The 19,858-nt window shown below is 41.0% G+C and overlaps 1 protein-coding gene across 3 annotated transcripts in view; it reads left to right on the top strand.

The window, feature by feature from the left end:
• Positions 1-8,940: 8,940 nt before the first annotated feature.
• Positions 8,941-19,858, top strand: part of USP46 (ubiquitin specific peptidase 46) — a 33,291-nt gene continuing 22,373 nt past the window's right edge. The window contains exons 1-2 of one of the 3 annotated variants that reach the window (XM_048848323.2): positions 8,941-9,480; positions 10,650-10,771. In XM_048848323.2, coding sequence (XP_048704280.1) covers positions 10,691-10,771 — 81 coding nt within the window. In that variant the 5' untranslated portion in view covers positions 8,941-9,480; positions 10,650-10,690. The remainder of the gene's footprint in view (positions 9,481-10,649; positions 10,772-19,858) is intronic. The other 2 variants (XM_048848324.2, XM_048848326.2) reach the window with 2 other exon arrangements.

The raw sequence follows: 19,858 nt of genomic DNA on the forward strand, positions 1-19,858 counted from the left end.
GGGGCTAATTTTGCTTCTTGTTTAGCACGTTTTTAGCAGCTGACCCATTTCTGAACCATGTTTTGTTGTAATAAAAATTAAAAAAAAATCCTTCAGTAGAAGATTCTAATACTTCTAGAGGAGTGGTTTTCAACCTTTGGTCCACAGACCACTGGGGGTCTGCAGACTATGTCCAAGGGGTCCACAAAAGGTTGTGTGGAAGAATAACATTGTATAAGTATAACGTTGTATAAGGGGACATGCTGGATACATTGTATATGAGAGGGCATGCCAAAACATGTTACAAAGTATCTGAGGGAGCACACGTAGGGACAGTTAGCTTTTGAATGGAGAAGCAATTAAGATAGAGCCAGCACGTCTAAGAAGCAGGCATCAGAATGGAAGGTGTGAAGGGCAATTAGTTAAGTTAACTGGAAGCTGTTAAAGGAGATTGTTAAGGGTGGCAGGTAATTGAAGATATGTGACTGGTCTCAGGGATCTCGAAGGGTGGTGACTAAAATCTTTTTCTTCTTTTGTCTGTAACTTCTCTGTAACTTGTTCTCCAGCAAGCTGTATAAATTAAGAGACACAAGCCCCACTCGGGGGGGGGGCTCACTTCTAAATGTATTAGCAGAGCAGCTTTGCTAATAAAACAGAGTGGTCTGATAAATTGTGAGTCTGAGTCAAACTTTGACAATTTGGAGGCCCTCAGAATGGAAGGTGTGAAGGGCAATTAGTTAAGTTAACTGGAAGCTGTTAAAGGAGATTGTTAAGGGTGGCAGGTAATTGAAGATATGTGACTGGTCTCAGGGATCTCGAAGGGTGGTGACTAAAATCTTTTTCTTCTTTTGTCTGTAACTTCTCTGTAACTTGTTCTCCAGCAAGCTGTATAAATTAAGAGACACAAGCCCCACTCGGGGGGCTCACTTCTAAATGTATTAGCAGAGAAGCTTTGCTAATAAAACAGAGTGGTCTGATAAATTGTGAGTCTGAGTCAAACTTTGACAGTTGTCATTACCATAGAACAGTGGTTTTCAACCTGTGGTCTGCGGACCCCTGGGGTTCTGCAGACTCTGTGTGAGATTTCCAAAGGTTGAAAACCACTGTTCTAGAGGATAAGGATAATCTTGTGATTGTAGCACAGGATGAAATCTGGGTTCTTTTCCTGCTGTCATCACAGACTTTCCTGTGTGATCTTGGGCAAGTCACTAATCTCTCTGTTCCACACTTTCCCTTGTTGTAAAATAGACTAATACTTGGTACACATGGGTGTTGTGAGATTAATGTAATGTTTGTAAAACACACCTTTCAAATGTCATCTGGAGAGTGTTACATAAGTCCAAAGCATTGTTAGCCCGGTGGGATATTTGCTATTGGCATTTATTTTTATACAGAAAAGAGGCTTCAAGTAGCATTTTTGTGAGTAGTTTTGTAGCCAAATGACCAAGATTGATCTAAAGGAAATGCAGAGGTTCATAAATTATGTAAGCACTATTGGGTTATAAATAGTTCTTTGTTTTACTACAGAAGAAACACAGCTAGTTTTTCATTATGAAGAGATAGAGCAGTTTGTACTTTGATTTTTAATACAGTGGAAACAATTGTTCATTGTTCTTTATTTGTACTGTTCCGAAACTGTTAAGGAACTAGTTTTGGCTGCTTTTCACATCATTTTTTTATCATTAAAAAGCCACAAGAATAATTTTTTCTAAATCTGCCAGAAAAACACCATTCTAACTACTATATTGTCTTGCTTTTTTCTTGTTTAAAATTATCTCTAGCTGAAAAGCAGTAAAGTCAGTGATACCCTGCAACTAAAGTGGAGCAAGAGCATCTGCACTATTCTCTTATTTTCTTAAATCCACCAATAAATAAATAAATACCCTACACTCTGAAATGAGCGTGGGGTGAAATGTCTGTTTAAAATCTTTGAGATAGTCAACTGAATCACAATTCTTTCTGAATCATATTCCAAATGTTGCTATTTATTTTTCTGCTTATATCCTGTCCATGGGACTCTCTTTGATGTCACTGCAAGTTTGGTGCACAGAATGATTATACAATATCCGATAGAGATCTGCACTGCAGATAACAATATGCCTTGTAGGTTAGAAAGGGGAATTTGATTGGAAGCCTTGGTTTGAGAGGAATTTACAGATATAACGAGGACTTCCATTTTGTGGTATCACTTCTTAGTAAACGATAAACATTTCACTCTTTCCTTTCACAGTCCTGCCACCCCATGATTTTTTCTCTGGTACCAACTACAGTCATATAAATGGTTTTTAGATGATCTTTTCATCTTTCATTCAAGCCTTCTGCTCCCTCACCCCATTATTTCTGTTATATAAAGTTTTAAAGGTTGATTTCTTTCATGTTTCTTGCTTTACCTTCAGATAAAACTGGCCCTATCTCAATATAGTCTCTTTTATTTTGAAATGTTTCATATTAATTTCCATCTTAATTCCTGTTCCTGAAAAGCACCCCTCACCTGAACAATTCTGATTGGGAGAAACATGAGGCAGGCTTTGGATTTTTCTTTTGAATGTTAAAAGCTAAATCAAGAGTTGTGGAATGCTGTTATTCAGCTTTGTGGTTTTGCTTTGTTTTTTAAAAGCAGATGTCAAGAATTGTAACACTCAAAAACCAGTCGGAGAACACAAACCTTCCTGGACACTCAATTATAGACCTAAATGTCGCAATTCTTCAACAAAAAAACTTCAAAAACAGACTCCAATAAGAAACTGCAGACCTGGAATTAATTTGCAAACTGTACACCATTAAATTAGGCTTGAATAAAGACTGGGAGTGGATGAGTCATTACCAGAGGTGAAAGTAAGCCGGTACACCCCGGTATGGCGTACCGGCAAGAGCCAGTGCACCGTACTGGGGCAGCCCGGCTTCCCCAGGGGGCAATTTAAAGGGCCTGTGGCTGCAGCCCCAGTGGTTGGAGCCCCAGGCCCTTTAAATTGCCTCCAGAGCCCGCTGCTGGAACCCTGGGGTAGCGGCTGCGGGGCTCCGGCGGCTATTTAAAGGGCCCAGGGCTCCCCTGCTTCTACCGCCCCGGCCCTTTAAATAGCCGCTGGAGCCCCGCTGCCGCTACTCCAGGGCTCCGGGGGCTATTTAAAGGACCAGGGCAGTAGAAGCAGGGGAGCCCCAGGCCCTTTAAATAGCCCCCAGAACCCTGGGGTAGCAGGGGCTATTTAAAGGACTGGGGCTCCAGCTGCCTCTGCCACTCCAGTCCTTTAAATAGCCGCTGGTGCCCCGCCGCTTCCCCAGGCCTCCGACGGCTAATTAAAGGACCGGGGCAGTAGAAGCAGGGGCGCCCCAGGCCCTTTAAATAGCCTCCAGAACACCGGGGGGCTGCTGCTGCTACCCTGGTCGGGGAGGAGGAGGAGGAGGAGGAGAAGGGGGGGCACTTACCTTACAGGGTGGGCTGTGGCTGGCTCTGACTCCCCCTCAATCCTGCCCCTTCCTCCCTAGGCCCCACCCCTTCTGGGGGCCAGAGCTGGCCCCAGCGTACTGGTAAGTCACTCAACTTACTTTCACCCCTGGTCATTACACAAACTAAAAACTATTTCCCCAAGCTAATTTTTCCCCTACTGTTACTTACACCTTCCTGTCAACTGTTTGAAATGGGCCATCCTGATGATCACTACAAAAGTTTTTTTTCTCCTGCTGATAATAGCCCTTAATTGATTAGTCTAGTTAGAGTTGGTATGGCAACACCCATTTTTTCATGTTCTCTCTCTCTATATATATCTTCCTAGTGTATTTTCCACTGCATGCATCTGATGAAGTGGGTTTTAGCCCACGAAAGCTTATGCTCAAATAAATTTGTTAGTCTCTAAGGTGCCACAAGGACTCCTCGTTCTTTTTGCTGATACAGACTAACACAGCTACCACTCTGAAACCTAAGCTCAATATGACTGTAATTGCACAGGTATCTAGTAGTTTCTGTTTTTAAAGACATTTCATTCTATCTGGGCTGTATGTTTGTGGCAATCAGCACTTTATTTGCATGTGTGTGTGTGTAATTGGGTGCACCTTTGCGCCTGTCATCTTGCCCCACAGAAACTGCACAGACTCCACTGATTGTGCATTCACAGTACCACTTATTTGAGTTCCCTCCACCAACACCACTACAGTCCCCACACAACAGTCTATTTAATATAGCCTATGTACTTTTGGCCCACACATCAGGAGCTGAGATAAGCAGAAGTCTCTTCCGGGAGGCCTTTGAGACTAGCTAGCCCTGTTCCTCTCACCCAGCACTCCCTTCCTGTGTCTCTTTATCCTTCTGAGCAGATGGGCTAACTGGTTCTGTCTCACCCTGCTTTCAAGCCTGACTATCTAATTACCTCAATCAGCTTGGGGGAAAAGAGGGTTGGGGAAGGACGGCATGGCCAAAGCATAGAGCATACAAATGATCCTGGGCTGCTGAAATGACCCCTATGTAGCTAGTATGTATTAGAACTTCTCACTGGCTGCTCTAATGTGAGTTGGAGGCTAACTCAGGCTTCAACTGCCCTAGGATTGAGGTGTGGGTTGTAGAATGCTACCTCTGCTTCTCCTCCACTTCCCCTTAGCTGTGCCAAGCAGAGCCTGGTGCAACTGAGAATCCAGCCCTCAAAGTTTAATGGACTTCAAGACATGGGGCCAAATTCATCAGTAGTGTAACTCCATGAAGTCAATGGAATTACACTTAAGATGAATTTGTTTCAGTGTTTCTTTATGTGACGTTCTTTATGAGGTTAATTTAGTGCTTGTGGAAGAAGGTGGCCTGAAAACCTTGGCTCTTTATCCACAGAGTAGACATTAGAAGTGCAGGTTTCCTCACGCTGCCCTTCAAATGTAAATCCACCATGATTTGGAATGACTAATTCAAGATACCATGGATAAAAAGGTAGTTCTGTCTCCACAATTACTTAATCCTTGGCCTAGGCTAAGACTGACAATTTATGCCAGTTTTGATGGTGACGTTTGTAACGTGGGCACCTGTCCACTAGAAACTGGACTAAGGCCAGCAACTTATTTTACTTAGGCCACCTAATGGCATTTTGATGGTAAGATTTAATTTTTCAGTCACTATTGACTGGTGTCAGATTTTAATTAACGATCTAAAGCCTGATCTTGCTATGCTTGAAGACATTACTCTGGAAAAACTCCTTTTGACTTCAGAACGTTTTGCCTAAGCAAGGTCTGCCGGGTTCAGACCTCTACAGATTGAAGGTGCTATACTCCAGTATCAAGCTGTGGTCAAAAAGGCACCCTAGTGCAAATTTGCCATACTTAATTTCCTGATTTTTATTTCTTTATCATTGAAAATGAGGGCATAGGGAAAACATGTCCTCACATCTGCATAGTGATGTTTGCAGTGTATGGTTTCTTTTTTAAAGTTCTCTTTCTTCATTTGAACCACTCCCTCGACAGAGAGGAGGAACAATAAGATGGCAAAATGTTTCTGGTGATCATTTATACAATGTGTGTTAATTAAAAAAATGGAGAGGAAGGCAATGAGAGTTAAAGCCAAGATGTGGAGTCTGTATAACTGAATTCCATTCTTGCTTTTCCTACAGACTTAATGTGCGGACTTAGGCAAGTAATTTAACATCCTGTACCTGTTATCTCATCTGCAAAGTTGTTATACCAGTGCTAATCTCCCTCACAGAGTGTTGTGAGCCTTAATTTATTGATGCTTGTAAAGTGATCTGAGATCCTTGGATAGAAGGTGCTATAAAGTATGTGAGCCTGTATATTAATCTTCATTTATATCTATCTATCTATATCTATATAAATATGAATGTGTATATACATACATGTTCACCAAATGCTAATATTTGTAAAGCTAAATGTTATACTTATAGTACAATGAATGTATAATTATTAGGGGTGTCAAGAAATTTTAAAAATTAATCTCGATAAAGCGCATTATTCAAAAAATTAATCATGATTAATTGCACTGTTAAACAATAATAGAATACCATTTATTTAAATATTTTTTGATGTTTTGTACATTTTCAAATTTATTGATTTCAGTTACAACACAGAACACAGTGTACAGTGCTCACTTTATATTTATTTTTGATTTCAAATATTTGTTCTATAAAAAACAAAAGAAATGGTATTTTTCAATTCACCTCATACAAGTACTGTAATACAATCTCTTTATTATGAAAGTTGAACTTACAGATATAAGAACATAAGAATGGCCCTGCTGGGTCAGACCAAAGGTCCATCTAGCCCAGTATCCTGTCTTCCGACAATGGCCAGTGCCAGGTGCCCCAGAGGGAAAGAACAGAACAGGTAATCATTAAGTGATCCATCCCCTGTCGCTCATTCCCAGCTTCTGGCAAACAGAGGCTAGGGACACCATTCCTGCCCATTCTGGCTAATAGCCATTGATGGACCTATCCTCCATGAATTTATATAGTTTTTTTTGAACCCTGTTATGGTCATGGCCTTCACAACATCCTCTGGCAAGGAGTTCCACAGGTTGACTGTGCATTGTGTATATAATTATGTACAAAAACATATAGAATTATGTAGAAAAAATAACTGCATTCAAAAATAAAACAATGTAAAACATTAGAGCTTACAAGTCCACTCAGTCCTACTTCTTGTTCAGTCAATCACTCAAACAAGTTTGTTTACATTTGCAGGAGATAATCCTGCCCACTTCTTGTTTACAATGTCACCTGAAACTGAGAACAGGTGTTCACATGGCATTGTTGTAGCCCGCATTGCAAGATATTTATGTGCCAGATGGGTTAAAGATTTATATGTCCCTTCATGCTTCAACCACCATTCTAGAGGACATGCATTCATGCTAAGGAGGGGCTCTGCTCGATAATGATCCAAAGCAGTGCAGACCGATGCATGTTCACTTTCATCATTTGAGTCAGATGCCACCAGCAGAAGGTTGATTTTCTTTTTTGGTGGTTTGGGTTCTGTAGTTTCCGAATTGGAGTGTTGCTCTTTTAAGACTTCTGAAAGCATGCTCCACACCTCATCCCTCTCAGATTTTGGAAGGCACTTCAGATTTGTAAACCTTGGGTCGAGTGCTGTAGTTATCTTTAGAAATCTCACATTGGTACCTTCTTTGAATTTTGTCCTATCTGCAATGAAAGTGTTCTTAAAACGAACGACCGGTGCTGGGACATCATCCGAGACTGCTGTAACATGAAATATATGGCAGAATGTGGGTAAAACAGAGCAGGAGACGTACTATCCTCCCCCAAGGAGTTCAGTCACAAATTTAATTAATGCATTATTTTTTTAATGAGCGTCATCAGAATGGAAGCATGTCCTCTGGAATGGTGGCCGAAGCATTAAGGGGTATACAGATGTTTAGCATATCTGGCACGTAAATACCTTGCAATGCCAGCTACAAAAGTGCCATGTGAATGCCTGTTCTTACTTTCAGGTTACATTTTAAAGAAGAAGCTGGCAGAATTATCTCCCATAAATGTAAACAAACTTGTTTGTCTTAGTGATTGGCTGAACAAGAAGGAGGACTGAGTGGACTTGTAGGCTCTAAAGTTTTACATTGTTTTGTTTTTGAGTGCAGTTACATAATAAAAAAATCTACATTTGTATGTTGCACTTTCACGATAAAGAGATTGGATTATGGTATTGTATGAGGTGAACTGAAAAATACTATTTCTTTTGTTTATCACTTTTACAGTGCAAATATTTGCAATAAAAATAATAATATAAAGTGGGCACTGTACACTTTGCATTCAGTGTTGCAACTGAAATCAATATATTTTAAAATGTAGAAAACATCCAAAAATATTTAATAAATTTCAACTGGTATTCTATTGTTTAACAGTGTGATTAAAACTGCAATTAATATTTTTGCATTGATGGCATAAATTAACTGTGATTGACAGCCCTAATAATTATCATTATACATCTATATATTGCAATCTATACATTTGCCCCCTAAGCCTTCAAAACATTGGTACATATTACTGTATTTCACACAAATATCTGTGGACTGTATAGGTCAGCTAAGTAGGCACGGATTGTATTTTCTAAATAGACAACTAACCTAATTCTCAATTACGGAGGGACAATCTCCACTCATTGATATATTTTGCTTTCCACAAGCAAATCTCTGTACAACTTCTCATGAGTGATGTACCCGAGTATTCAGATTATAATATCTAAACTGTATTGTTAAATCTAGTCACCTAAAATTTGGGTTATTGCTGATTACGTACTCTATGTATTGTATGACTTTTAAAAACTAACTTTATATTTGTGGATAATCTAAGCACTATACCCAGATGTACAGACACTTTTCCCAACCTATGTATTATATATATATATATATATATATATATATATATATTTAACATTAGCTTTAATAAAATTTGTATTTCTCTTAGCACACATCACAAACAACTCAACTGAAGCAGCAAATAAATCTAAAAGCAAACGACCTTTCCCCAGCTAACACCCCTCAGCAGCTCTGCCTTGTGCTTTTATGTTGTTACATCATAGACGCAAATGGGGACCGGGGCGCTCTTCCCCTTCCTGGGGCTCTCAGCCAGATCCTTTCGTCCCTTTCAATTCAGCGGGAATTTCCTTTTGCACTTGTCAGAACTAAAGGATCTGGGCGGGGCGCTGGGACAATGTGTATAGTTGGAGCGCTCTGCCCCATTGAACCAAACTGTAAATCCTGTATGGACTGGACACCCCTCCAAGTCAGGGGGTGCTGCAGCACCTCCCGCACCCCACCCCTACTTCCAGCACCTACGGATCTGGGCCCAGGGCCCCTTCAGCCTGCGGAGTGCGGAACGCCCGGAAGCCCCGCCAGAGCCGCGGGGAGCGAGGAGGGAGCGATCGCCTTCTCCGCCCATGCACCGCATTGGCTGCTGCACCAGCCGCCTCCGCGGGACGCGCTCTGCCGGTTGGTGCCGGGGCACGCCAATTACCAGCGCCGACCTGCCCGTCGCCGGCGCTGTCAAAGTTGATCACCGGGCGCCGCGCTGCAATGGAGCGAAGAGCGGCAGCGGCGGCCGCCGGGGAAGGCGGAGGAAGGGGGCGATTAACACGGCCCTGGCTGGCGCAGCGGCGCGGCTGATCTCCCCATGCAGTAAAGGGGGAGCGAGCGGAGCGGAGCGGAGCGGGGGCGGGAGGGATGCTGCTGCGGCTGCTGGGGCAGCGCTGTTAAATCTGCCGGCCAGCCCTTCGGAGGAGCAGCCGCCGCCGCCCGCCGCCGGCTCTTGGGCTTTGAGGCAGGAGCGGGAGGAGTCGAGGCGCTTTCCGCTAGTTGCCCCCCTGCTGCAGAGGGGGGTTCAGCGGGTGTTTACCCCCCTGCGCCGACTTTTCTCCCAGCCCCCCCAGCGTAACCTCGGGTCCTCCTCCTCCCCTCCCCGCGATCTTCCAACCACGAGCATGTCTGTTTTTACCTTATAAAGATGGCGGTGTGGGATCACTGCAACCTTTAGACTAATGACTGTCAGAAACATCGCCTCCATCTGTAATATGGTGAGTACTCGCTGACCTGCAGGCTGGCTTCAGGGGCGGGGGTCGCAACTCGACAACCCCCAGGGGGCAACATCAGAATGGGCGGAGGGAAGGGGCAGGGAGGAGACTCCTCTCCAGGTGCACCGGGGAGTCAAGTTAATGGCTATTCCTGTCTAATCCCCTCGCTGGAGGCTGGTGAGATCTGGGAGTGGGTGAAGGCCATGTAAAGATAAGCATGAGATTTAATTCAAAACAGGGTAGTCAATGGCTTGAAGAGCTTCTGCTGACTCCTTGCATTGAATGGAGACATTCATCCTGTCTCCCCAAACCCCAACGATGGGAGAGTTCAGAGCTCAGCTGTCCAGCCACCCCACTGCATCTAGGTATGGCAAGGAGTTCAGAACAGTGGAGGGTCTCATCCTTTGTCCTGTGACATTTACACAGGCTGACAACTTTGCAGCTTGTGTCCCCACCTTGTGGCCCCAATTAAACACTTGAGCCAATATTTCTAAAACTGGATTCCTAAAAGTAGGTTCCTAAATCCATACTGAGGCTCCAAAAAAAGTGGCCTGATTTTAAAATCCACTGAGCACCCAAAGACTCCTGCTGAAGTCAACAGGAGCAAGTAGTGCTCAGCTGTTTTGAAAATCAAGTCACTTGTTTAGGCTTATGACTGTGGATTTAGGAGCCTAGCCGTAGGCACCCATTTTTGAAAACGGCCACAGGATCAGAATCTGTTGATTTTATACACCAATGGGGATTGCAGGGGATATACAGTAAATGAGAATTGGCTTTGGCCCAAGATGTTTCTGTTATATTTTTGAAACGCTTAAGGCCCCCCACCCCCAGTCTAAAAGGTAAGAAAAATACATTTAAAACATTGTTTCATTTCAGTTTGTGTTGGGTCTTGCTGCTTTTAGCCCCTATAAGATATGACAGGAAGATTTCTTTACACATTTGAATATGGTTTTCATTTTGACTCTACAGATTTTGGGGTTTGCTTATTAGACCACATTGTCTTTGGATTTTTAAGATTCGTTTGGTTATAGTTTAAGGGCTCAAAGGTTTTAATGGACTTGCTGCGAAAAGCAATTTATGGGGTAGGTGATAAATGCCCAAAATAAATAGGCTAAGAACACATTTCAACACCCTTTGTTGTTGTAGTTTATGTTTTCCCCCCTTGTTTTCAGGTTCTGCAAGAACAGTTACATGCAGTTGCCAGCTTCCTTCCATGTGGTGCCCCAGCATGCCCTTTGCTGGTGATGTCACACCCACCATTCATCAGCACTGGAGAATGGAGCCTGCCTATAGGGTAAGGCAGTGGTTCTCAACCTGTGACTCATGATTCCCTTGGGGGTCACCAGCAGTTGTCCAAGGGGGTGAGGGTTGTAAGTCTGCTCCCATTCAATGTCTCCAGTCTTATGCTGAAGTCGGTTTGATAGTCACTTGCAACCAGTGCTAGGAATGTCCCCACCCCCACTTTTCCAAGGTCCTCATTGCCACCTTTGGAGCACCTGTTCTGAGGTGCATTACTGGAGGATTGAATTTAGGGGTCACATTATGAAAAAGGTTGAGAATCCCTAGGGTAAAATAATCTGAGTTCTTGCCTCCCCTCCCCAATGTGGTTTCCTAAAGTTTTCATTGTTCTTGTTTTTTTAACCCTGTGGAATAGGAGGCAAGTATACTACAAAGAAATATATAGGAAACCATACAGTATTTGGGGAGAAAACCTGGAGTTACTTACCTTACCCTATAGGCAGGCTTCAGTTTTCAGTGTTTGATGAATGGTGGGTGCGATCACGCCTAGACTGCATGCTACAGCACCGCATGAAACAAAGCTGGAGATTGTTAGAGGGCTACAAGAGTTTAACATTGGCATGATGTCTTAAGAATCCTATGTTTCCACCCCCACCTACCCACATTATTTTAAAGGGATGCATTTGTGCTTTCCCCAAGGTCTAGAAGAACCACAGAGCAAAACCAACTAGGCTTGCATCAGTTTTACTTGCTCTTGCCACCATCAGTAGGCAGCTGTACAAGTAGCATCCTTCGAGTGTAGGACTAAAGAGGAGAATTAGGCTCTCAAACAGGAAAGAGACACAAGAACAGAAGAAGGGGATGGTCTAGTGAAGCCTCATGTTCAGGACCAAGTTTGGTTTCTTGCTCCCTTCATGGTATTGGGGTTGCAACAATGCTTTGTTTCTCTACCAATGACTTTCAGCTGAACGAAGGAGCTCTATCAATGGACTCCAGAGGAAGCTATGTCAACCCCATATGGGAGGACTGCTGCAGTGGGTGGCCTGTTGCAGGGGGAGGCATGTGGATCATAAAAGGCTTCCAAAACAGAGGGGCAAGAGAAGTAAGAAGTAGGGAGGAGAGAGACTGACACAAATAAAATGGAGGGAAGACAAGAACAAAATGCATAAAATCCAAAGGAGAGAAAAAGGCACTAAGAGTGGGATTGGAGAAGGGTGAATGAAGATTGATTTAAGTCAACCCTAGAGATCGGTTATTATAAATTCCAGCTAGAACTATTAATGCCCAGGTCTTAATCCCAGACCATATCTCAGTGCTTGATACCAAATGGCTCAATTCTTCTTTGGCCTAAGAATTAACCAGTTAAAGGAGAAATATATTTGGAGTTCATTACCTAGTTGAAAGGAATTTTAAAAATTCACTCTGTTCTTTTCCCTTTATCCTTCTAGTTCCCCTTCCATTTGAAGGTGTGTACACAGAATGCACGGAATAAAAACCCTTGCTTACTTGGTGTTTGCTCACCTACACTGCTATAAATATTTGTCATGTAATGATGGATTATAGGTTTTGGATTCTAACCCTCTATTAATCAAGGATTTTTTGTTTGGAAATTTTTAAATGCTGGTCTCTAGATTAAATGAATACAGTGAGAATTAACAGCGTGAAATTGGCTGGATCTAACTTGGGTTAGTCAGAGTCGCAGGAAGAATGCTTGTTATGATTTAATTGGCTGCCTGAGGGTATAGTATGTCAAATTGTAAGTCTGGTCTCCTGGTTATGGCGAGGCACTGACCTCTTCCAGGAAGGCCAAAACAAGTGTAGAGAAACAAGTGTGTGAAGGAGAATATTTTAACTTGTTTAAAAAAAAATAAAAATCTAGTACTGCATATTCAATAGATGAGTCCTCATTTATTGAGCCCAAAGCAAAAGAGTTGGCAACACTAACTGAGCAGAAGTGATCCAGTAAAAGAACTTAGCAGATATCCCTGTCCAGGTGTTAAACAAATAAACCCACAACTTCCAAAACAGACCAATAAAGGCCACGTGCTTTGTCTTTGTACTGTCCCCACAATTAGAAACAAAATTGTCATCACTGGTAGGTGAGGTCTAAAGCCCTGATTTTGCAACTTGTTCTGCACAGGTGTACCCCTGCATTCACGTGGTGCTCCAGTGAAGTGAATGGGACTCTTGTGTGACTGGTGGGATCCACCCGCTCTGCTCAGATGTATTGTAGGGGAGTCCAACTCTCTCTTCTTACATGCCTGACAGATGCTATGAAAAGTTGTTAGTCAAATGTGTGTACAGTGCTCTAATCATGTTAGGTGATATAAAAGTGTTTATTAGCAATATTGCTTGGGGAAGAATAGTATGATATATTTGAGAAACTTGGTTCTAGGGAATGTCCATGCCTTAATGATACCCCAGCTGAAGGGAGTCCAGGTGAAATTAGGGACTTTTATTTTTAGTACCTGTATTTACTCATATTGTACCCATATTAAACTTGCATTGTAATCCTCTTCTGTAAAGACCCTTGAAGACAACCAGTGTGACTAGAGCATCGAATGTTTGGTCCAGAGGTGAATAAGCATGTTGGAATTTTTAGACTGTTACTGAAATCCTCTGCAGTGCGTTTCTCTGTTGATGGCCTTCTGATTTGGCCTAGGACTCTGAGTTCAGCTCAGGCTGCAGCATAGAGAATGTTGCTGTCTTGTGTAAGAACTACATCTAATAATTTATTAAATGTATATGTTTGTTTGTTTGTTTTTGTATAGGGAGACCTGACAAGCTCTGTTCTGCTCTGAACAAGAGAAATACACCTTTGTGTTGTCCTGCTAAAAGCAGGTTTTATATCTCCTTCCCAACATTTTTCAATAGTGTTTGAAACCACCTGATCTCCACTGAAAGATGATATGTCAGTTTCATGCATCCTGGTAGCATGACACAACTTGTGAGGATCTCTTGTCATACAATGTATCACAGATGTCACATACATTGTAGTTACAGTAGACTCTGACATGTTTGTTTGGTAATCCTATACAATGTATAAATATGTATAAATATGAGTTCAGTAACAAGTTACAGTACAAAAAACCCCCTTCAAGTTAATTTGGTTTTCTACTCTATATAAGCATGGCTTTAGTTTTTCCAACTCAAGATTTTATCAAGTCTCACAATAACTGGTGCTTTTCTTAAAGTCCCAGGCCAGCTCCAGGAGTTATGTGAATGCATGAGAATCCCAGTTTTCATTAAAAAACTAAGCTTCTAGCCCTTGTGGTTGTGGAGGAAAGCTTGAAACCATGAAAAGCTCAAAACCCAGAAGTCAGATTAAAAATAACTCAATATTTTATTATTTTTAAAAGTGTCAGGATTGTTTGAATGATGGGAGTTAGCAATACCAGGATCTTAGCTACAGGGACAAGTTTGAAAAATGTTAGATTCTGGAAACGATGAAAATTCTAGTTATTTCTATAAACACAGGTTCTGAGCCAGGTTCTGCTCTCTGCAACACAAGTATACTTGAGGTGCAGAGGTTAGTACCATGAGTTTTAAATTGACATTATACTTGATAGTGGTTAAAATTATTATAGAACAGATGATGTGACCATTTTAATTTTGGAAATTTCTTCTAACAAGAAAAACTTTGGGCAGTCTCTCACTGTCTAGGCAATAAACTAGCTATCTGAAATTATTTATGGGTAGATTAATGAAGCACTGTGAACATTTAGTTGTGAAAATATAGTTGCAGGCACAATTTAGATTCCAGTTTTTAGAAGTGCGGTCTCCAGTGTGCATAATTTTTATACATATGACTTGTTTCTTCTGATGAGCTTTGCTCAGCCAAAAGAAATTACAGTATTTTGGTTAGTTGTTTTGCTGCTGCAGCTATTATAATAAGTGCCATAAAATGCACTTATTATAACATTAGAAAAAAGCAGGCTGATATACTTTGAAGGTTGATTAACTTCTTTTCACTATCTGCTATATTCTTTTCTGGATTGTAAATAATACAGTCCACTTTACTCTGTCATGAATTCTGATTCTGAGATAGAAAAACTCCTCATATACTTCTGCTGCCACTATTCTGAATGCCATCTCTATAAATGAGAGTACAGTACAAATAATTAAGCATCTTTTCTTCCTTGCCCAGGTTTCTGGTCGGTATCTCTCACACACACACTCACACACACACACGTATATGCTCATCGCCTATGAGAAATCAAACCACATGTAGTAGGTCCCTAATTTTAGGCAACCACATTTAGAAACTTTGGCCTCAATTTTGACACAACTTTATTTTAAAAACTTACTTTTCCCTCTCCAGCCCCTTCATTTTAGGCAGAGATATAGTTTGGAGATACTGAAAGGAAAAACTGGTACATTTTTGAAGGATGCTGGTGAGGGAAAAATAAGAGACCTTGTATAATTCCATGTTAATAATTTTCACTATCCATACTGGGGGGCATGGATCAGCGTTCACGTCACATTCCCTGTCAGTACCCAGCCCAGGCTGGGGAAGCTAATGAGCCAACCAGCAGATCAAATTTGGTGATGAATCCTGGTCATGTGCCACCTGAGGCATGTTGTGCATATGATAAGAAGACTATCCATACTTTTCCTCTTTCCTTTTTCCATACTTTTGCAATTGTTCTATGTTGTCCCTAATCAGTTAGTTTAAAACAGGGGTGTCAAACTCATTGGGTGACAAGGGCTGAACTACCTTGTCAGTCAGTCTGTTCATTAACTTACCTTTCTGTGCATGTGCGTTCCCACTATGACCATCTTCCCTCCCTGCCCTGTCTTGTGAATTTCTTGCCTTCTCCTTATGGACACTTACACTCCTCTTCTTTCTCCACCCCTTTTCCCCACCCAGTTTTAGGCAGTTGCCTTACCTCTCTGAGCTTGCTTGCTACCTATCCTCTGGGATGTTGGTGCTGCAGGCTCAGCAGTGGCAGTAGGCAGTGGAGAAGGAGACTCTCTCCTCTGATCTCAGAGCATCAGAGAGCAGTGATTGAGGGGAGAGGCAGCTGAACCTGCTTCTACTGGGCTCAGAGGCATCAAGGATGGGGAAGGAGACATTGGGAAGCAGCCTCCTGTTGGAACCAGAGCTGGGGGAGTCCAGGCAGTGACAGCTGCTCAGGAGACGGTTCAGCTGCCTGTGACCAATTGTGATCAAGCTCCTTCTGCAGCTTTCCCACCTTATAGATCTGTAGTTCACTTCTTCCTTCCTTGCACCCATTTGAAATATGTTTGGCTCATCTCTTTTCATTCTCCCAGCAGGGGCAAACCCCAAATCACTCAGTTGTAGAGTTGGTTGAAAATTTTCCATTGGAGTGTTTTCCCATCAGAAAATGCCAATTTGATTAAATAAAAACTTTTGTTTGAATGTGTTGATTTCATCAAAATATTATATGGGAAATTATCAAAATGTTTCATTTCAATTTGATAATTTTGACGTTTATCTTATATTTTATAATATCGTATAATAAAAGTCAAAATGAAAGTCAAAACAAAACCTTTGGATCTTATCAAAATGGAACATTGCTCTGAAGTTGAAATGAAATTTTTTGAAATATTTTGTTCAATGAAAATTTCTGAATTTCAACTTTCCATTCCATTTTGGGATGAAATAAAATCTGGAACTCTTGGAATTTCCTGTGGTATGGGAATTCTGTTTTTCAAACAGCTATACTCCAGCCTGCCCTTGTCGGTGCTACTACTCCTATACCGATTGCTGGTCACTGATGGGTGAAAATGAGTTGTTCCTGAGTGTAGATGAGGCCTAACTCTTGTCAGTGCTACTTTGTGTGTCTGTTAGGAGGAATAGCTTGAGTGGGATGTAGGGTGCACTCTCTCTTGTCTGGTTTCAGAGTAACAGCCGTGTTAGCTTATGCTCAAATAAATTGGTTAGTCTCTAAGGTGCCACAAGTACTCCTTTTCTCTCTTGTCTGCACTCCCTTTCTGCTCAGGTTGACTCTGGGAGCTGAGCTCTGATTTTACACACAATAGCTCTTTCTCCTCCCTATTACATTGCACTGCTGTTAGCAGACAAGGCTGGCTTGCTACACACAGAAAGAAAGGTCTACATCTCTTTCTTTCTTTCTCCTCCCCTCTTATAGACTACCATTTTCAAAATTCTGAGATGAGGGCTGCCTGGCCCTGCAGCCATTTCTAGTTTTATTATAATTTCTCTTTTACCAGTTCTGGTGTCACCCTTCATTTGTTTTAAGCTTTCATGTTCTTCCCCCCAGAAAACTTCTTGACTTCTAGCATGTTTTGCTCACTTTCCCTAATGAACAGTAAGGCAAAAAGGTGTTGTTTCGTTCCTAGCCATGTCTGACCCTTACTTCCTCTCAGTGGCAGTTTCTTTTCATTAATCTCTTGCTCCTTATATATTTATTTGTTAAATGTTTGTTTTCACAATTTACTTTTATCTGTGTCTTTCATGATCATTTTCTTATGTTCTTATACTTTTCATTTCTCTTGCAGTAGCAACCCTATTACTATTTCTCATCTTCCCTTTTATTTCTCCATGGTCATTAATATTGAGTTTACAGTTCTAATATATTATTTTCTCAGAAGAATATCTATTCGTTGGGCTCCCTGAAGTGAACATTAAAAAAACTTTTAATTTTCCCTCTGGATTGACTTTAGTAGAACTATTCATGTATTTAGAGCAAATGTGCATGTGCTTAACTTTATCACACTGCAAAATCATATCTAATTTGCATCCTCTGTCCCTAGTTTTTCAGATTCACTGGTTTCCATTTTTTAACTCCCAATAAATATCTGGATTTTAATTATTTTAGCCAAGATACATTAGTTTATATTTTTCAAAAACAAATATTGTTATATTTTTGCCCATATTTTTAATATCAGATTCTTTATATAATTTTTCTATCATGACTGGTATTACTCTATTCTAAATGATTAATGAAGAAATCAGACCAGACATAACACAAATCTTGCAGTATCTCCGTAGACAGCTGTTCTTTGCCATTTAAGTCAGTGGGAGCTATGCACATACTTCCATGAGAAGAATTCAGTTTTTAGTCTTGTTCTTGAGATTCTCAACTAATTGGCCTCTTGCACTTATGTACAGTAATGACCTAGACTACATTGTCCAAAAGGCAGTATTTTGTACCTTGGAGGTAGCTGATAAGCCCTTCTTCCAAAGAGTACATATCAAAAATTTGCCATACTTGGATAGTGTTCCAGGGTAGTCTATAAAATAAGGGGTAGAATGTGAAGACTCATAATCAAAATAGGAGGCAAAGTAATTACAACTAATTAACTATACAGTTCTGAAAACTATGCTAGGTATTTGCAAACAAATGAGAAGATTCTCTCCTTGCCTTGCAGAGTTTACAATCTAATCTGATTTAATCATGTTCATCAGTTTGGGTTTTTTTGGGGCTGTTGGTTTATGTATGCAATAAACTAAACATTGGTCTTTGCTTCATTATTTCCACAATAATTTTGAGAATGAACAATCATAATTTAGTAAATCTTCTATTCTTTCTTGTTTCACGTGGCCCTCCAGTGCAAAAATCATTATCAACCATTTGAGTTGAGATGATATTTAGCAAACTCAAGTGCAATAGGGCCAGGGACAAAACAAGAGAAAAGATTAAAGTACACTCATGGGCTATGGTTCTATTGCAGAAGTCTTGGTTTAACGCAAACTGACACAAACTTGACAAAAGTCTCTAGTTGTGTTCCTTCCATGCTGGTTTATGAGCAGTAAATTTCAAAATGCTAAAGGTGAACTCCTGACTCTAGTGAAGTCAATGGCAAAACTCCCATTGACTTCAGTGGGGCCAGGATTTCATCCAGACTACAAACTATAAGCGTACTTTGTCTGTTTCCCAAGAGCTCCATGCGCTGAGTTCTGGTCACCACAGCCCCCTTTAGCAACATACTCTTCTTTTAAGCTAAATATGTTCAGCTCACCAAATCTGTTGCCTCTGAATCCTGTCTGGGAATTAACACCCTAAAATCCCAGTCCTGTGTCTGTCTCTGTAGGGCCTCCTCAGTGCAGGATCCTTGTCTATAATTAGGACTCCCACCGTTGCTACTTCTGATGGAACTGAATTGGATTAGCAATATTAGGAAAACTTTGCCAAAATTCCTGGTGGAGATACAGAATAGGATCATGTTTACAGTGGGAAAAGGTATTATACAGTTTAATTAGTATATTAATAAATATGATTTTGCTTTGAGTATAACCATAGGGTTGCCAACCCTCCAGGATTTTCCTGGAGTCTTCAAGAATTAAAGATTTTTCTTTAATTAAAGAAATCTCCATGAATTTGTCCAACCAAAGTTAGCAACCCTGTGTAACCAGGACAGTAATAATTTAAAAATTATTAATTGGTCATGGATAACTCTAGGGTAGGTTAATCACAATGACTAACATGTTTTTTTAAACATGACTTGTCTATTTCTACACTGGGGTGAAATCATGTTTAACATCATGTTAGTTGAAACATTGGTTAAATGCTTGTAATATGATACATGTTCCTAGTGTAGACATGGCCTACGTGGGATATGTCAAAACTTTTCCCTTCTTCTCTGAGCTCCATTGCTTATTGGGGAGCCTTCCTATCCTAAACATTTACAATGTAAAGTCGGAGGTTTTTTGTTTTTTTTTTTTTAAATGTATGCTGTATAGATCTTTCTTCCTCTGTATGGGAAATGCATCTGCTGTTAAAAATCAATTCTCTAGACTTTTCAGCAGTTTACAGCCTCCAGTCTCTCTATGTAATTTTGACAGTACCTTCTCAGGCACCTTAAAGTAGTAGTTACCAAGCTGAATTCACCCTTGATGTAAGCTGGCACAACTCCCCATGAAATCAGTGGATGTTGTGTTAGCTTACCCGATGGCTAAATTTGGCTCTCCCTGTTTTATTTTCTCCAAAGATGATGTAGAGTATAGTGTATAATTGCCATGTTCAAGGCCTACTTTTGAAACAGAAGGGGGTAGCTCAGATTGCACAATACACAGCTGGATAGTGCACATCATGGACTACTTGATTTTCAGTGGTGGTTCATCTATTAAATCCTCATTCTTGCAGTTTCTCACAATGTTTAGGAGATATTTTAAATAATAGGAAGATCTGTCCGAGCCATTGGGCATTCTCTC

The sequence above is a fragment of the Caretta caretta genome, chromosome 4 (assembly GCF_965140235.1).
Source record: "Caretta caretta isolate rCarCar2 chromosome 4, rCarCar1.hap1, whole genome shotgun sequence".
In the NCBI taxonomy this organism is placed as follows: domain Eukaryota; kingdom Metazoa; phylum Chordata; order Testudines; family Cheloniidae; genus Caretta; species Caretta caretta.